The following is a 2681-nucleotide window of genomic DNA, read 5'->3' as shown; positions in this document are numbered from 1 at the left end:
AGTACCCGGAGGTAACCCACGCAAACACATGCAAGAACATGCAAACTGCACACAGAAAGATCCCAGCCTGATGATGGAATTGACCTTCCTGCTGTGTGGCATCAGCTGACCAAGCTTGCAACTGTGCTGCACCATGGATGGGTGGTTGGCACAAAGTAAAAGAAAAATAGAGAACTTCATGGATGTAGTTTTCTATTATTTAGTATTAACTTACTCTTAGCATTGGCGGTATGCTTAGTTACATTTGCTTCCATGTTGTCTGGTCCAGGTGTCTCGTCTCCCCTTCCTGTCCCATGTCTGTCCTTTCTGTCATGTCTCGTTCCCTCTTTCTCAAGTGCCCCTTGTTTAAGTCTCCCTCTCTCTCTAGTGCTCCCTCACTCTTGTTTTCCCTCGGTCCCTCTGTCTGTCTCATGTTTGCTTTCTCTTGAACCTTGTGTCAAGCTTGTGCTTCCCAGTTTACATCTCTCCACGTTTCCTGCTTTATTTTGACAGTCTTGTGTTCCATGTTCAGTATTAGTTTTGCTTGCCCTTTGGTGTCATGTTGATTTGTGTCAGCTGTGTTCCCCATATGTTTCCACTTCCCACATTACCCTTCTGTGTATTTAACTCCTCTGTCTCCCTTTGTTCACTGTCAGGTCGTCTGTTTTCCTCGCCTTATGATCCATGGATTTAATGTTGTCTTTAGTCTCAGTTTTTGCATGCTCTTTTTCATGTTAATGTTTTTCTTGTCTAGTCTTAGTATTTCCCAGTTTAGGTTATAGTTTAGTTTTTGCCTTTGCCTTTTGCTTTTGTGTTTTCATCAGCCAAAATAAACAACTCGCTTTTTGTTGTACTCCAGTCTTGTTTCTTGTTATTCTGCTTCTTTGTCTGCTCCACAAATATACTGGCCATTCGGCTGTTTACACTTTCACAACAACTGACAAAAGAGAGCATTATGATAAACAAAAGTTCTTCACATTAATCAACTGAAGTCCACTACGGTTAATTATCATATGATGATATCATGAAGTTCAATAATGAAATCATCTGTCTGGATTTTTGGGCTTTTGGATTGCAATTCTTTTCTTTTTCTCACTTCTGCTTTCCTCTTTTTAAATCGAATTCTTTCATCATCACGCTGATTCTCTGATTTGATTTTCATAACAAAAAAATCTCTGCTCTGTGTGCTTTAAATCTCAGTGTTTTTCTGTCATTCTACCTTTCAAAATCTCCCTCAGCCATGTCCATTTTATCATTGTTGCTCATCCAAGTCTCCAGCTGTGTTATTATTACCACCAGCATGTGCTATCTCCTATTTCCACCCTTCTATGTTGCTTCATTGGAATCTACTTGCCAAATACTTTGTTGTACTTCACTGTCTGCTATGGAGTAAATACTTAAGTATTTTTTTGGATTGTTTGTTTCTAGCATGTACCCCAGTAGTCACGAGGTTATCACAAAGCTAACACAAAGAGGCAGACAAACACACACCTACAGCCAAGTTAGGATGAACAAATACATTGAAACCCATTTGTTTGTACTGTGAGAGGACTCTGAGGCTGCATACTCTTCACATAAAGGCCCAGACTGACCAGAGAGCAGCATTACTCCATTATAGTGCAATTACACTTTAAGAATTAACAGCAGCATAGTTCCTAGGCATGGCACAAAATTATCTGTGTGTTCACTCCTACTTAGTCTCTGTTATATAGGCCACTCTGTATAAACTGCTTTTGCTCCAAACTTGTGGTTAGATCATTAACTTTTATTGATAATATTCTCCTGAGACCTAGCCTATTCAGTTAGCTCCTCTGCAGCTGACACACAAATCACAAAAAAAATTATGACTGAAAGATCCATTTTTCCTCAGTTTTCAGGTGGATATGACAATTGAAAGTAAATAATTTTATTAAAACATATAACTGTAAATTGGCATGGATAAGTTTATCCTTTCCAAGTGCATCACTCATGTCACAGCAAGCTGACGCTATAAATGATACTTTAGTGTTTTAGCATGTTATGCAATATTCCATGTCTTCTGTTCAAACCTTAAAGAGTTCAGACAAAGCAGGATTTGTATGTTAATTGCAAAATCTGATAGACTTCAAATGTTACTGAATTATTTGACATATTTTATCAACATTTTTATGTGTATTTGGTGCATTTTGTTACATATTTATTTTTGCTTCTTACTACAGCCTATTTCTTGTGCAGGCACAAATTAAGAGTTTTAGAAATGTTCTTGTTATTACGTTTTATTTCTTAAACTGCCAGTCAATTCTGAGGTAAATATTGAATTGAAATCTTTTTTGTCATAGTCAAGCTACTGTACTGGAAAAAAGAGAGAGAAACTTAAGCAATGATTGAGCAATGAATGATTTTTCAAATCCACCCTGTATGTAATACGTACTCACACAATAGCTGAAAACGCACCTTTAAATGTACGTATGTGAACCCTCAAGTGTTCGCTGACTTCTTGGATCCATTCTTCCATCCCCTTGCGTCCCATCCCAAAGTCTCTCAGGGTTGTAAGTGTGAAGCGTCGCAGCTGGCGCCAGCGCTCCCCATTACTGATTGCTAAACCTGAGAAGATGAAATGTCAGGATTAGGAAAAACTTTTACACAAACTGTTATTTGAAATTTCTTTATTTTCATATGAAGTTGACTTAGAATCATGCCAAAGAAATCACTGGTCTTGAAAA

General features: G+C 37.9%; 1 protein-coding gene across 1 annotated transcript in view; it reads right to left on the bottom strand.

The window, feature by feature from the left end:
- The window catches only part of LOC102313371 (cytochrome P450 2G1), an 18873-nt gene that overhangs the window by 4394 nt on the left and 11798 nt on the right, over positions 1–2681 (bottom strand). Inside the window, exon 3 of the mRNA XM_042224846.1 lies at positions 2413–2562. Coding sequence (XP_042080780.1) covers positions 2413–2562 — 150 coding nt within the window. The remainder of the gene's footprint in view (positions 1–2412; positions 2563–2681) is intronic.

Source organism: Haplochromis burtoni, unplaced genomic scaffold (assembly GCF_018398535.1).
Source record: "Haplochromis burtoni strain Fernald_Lab_line unplaced genomic scaffold, NCSU_Asbu1 Contig_153, whole genome shotgun sequence".
NCBI lineage: Eukaryota > Metazoa > Chordata > Actinopteri > Cichliformes > Cichlidae > Haplochromis > Haplochromis burtoni.
Note: the sequence above shows the minus strand (reverse complement) of the source record. Positions and strands in the feature narration are given on the sequence as shown.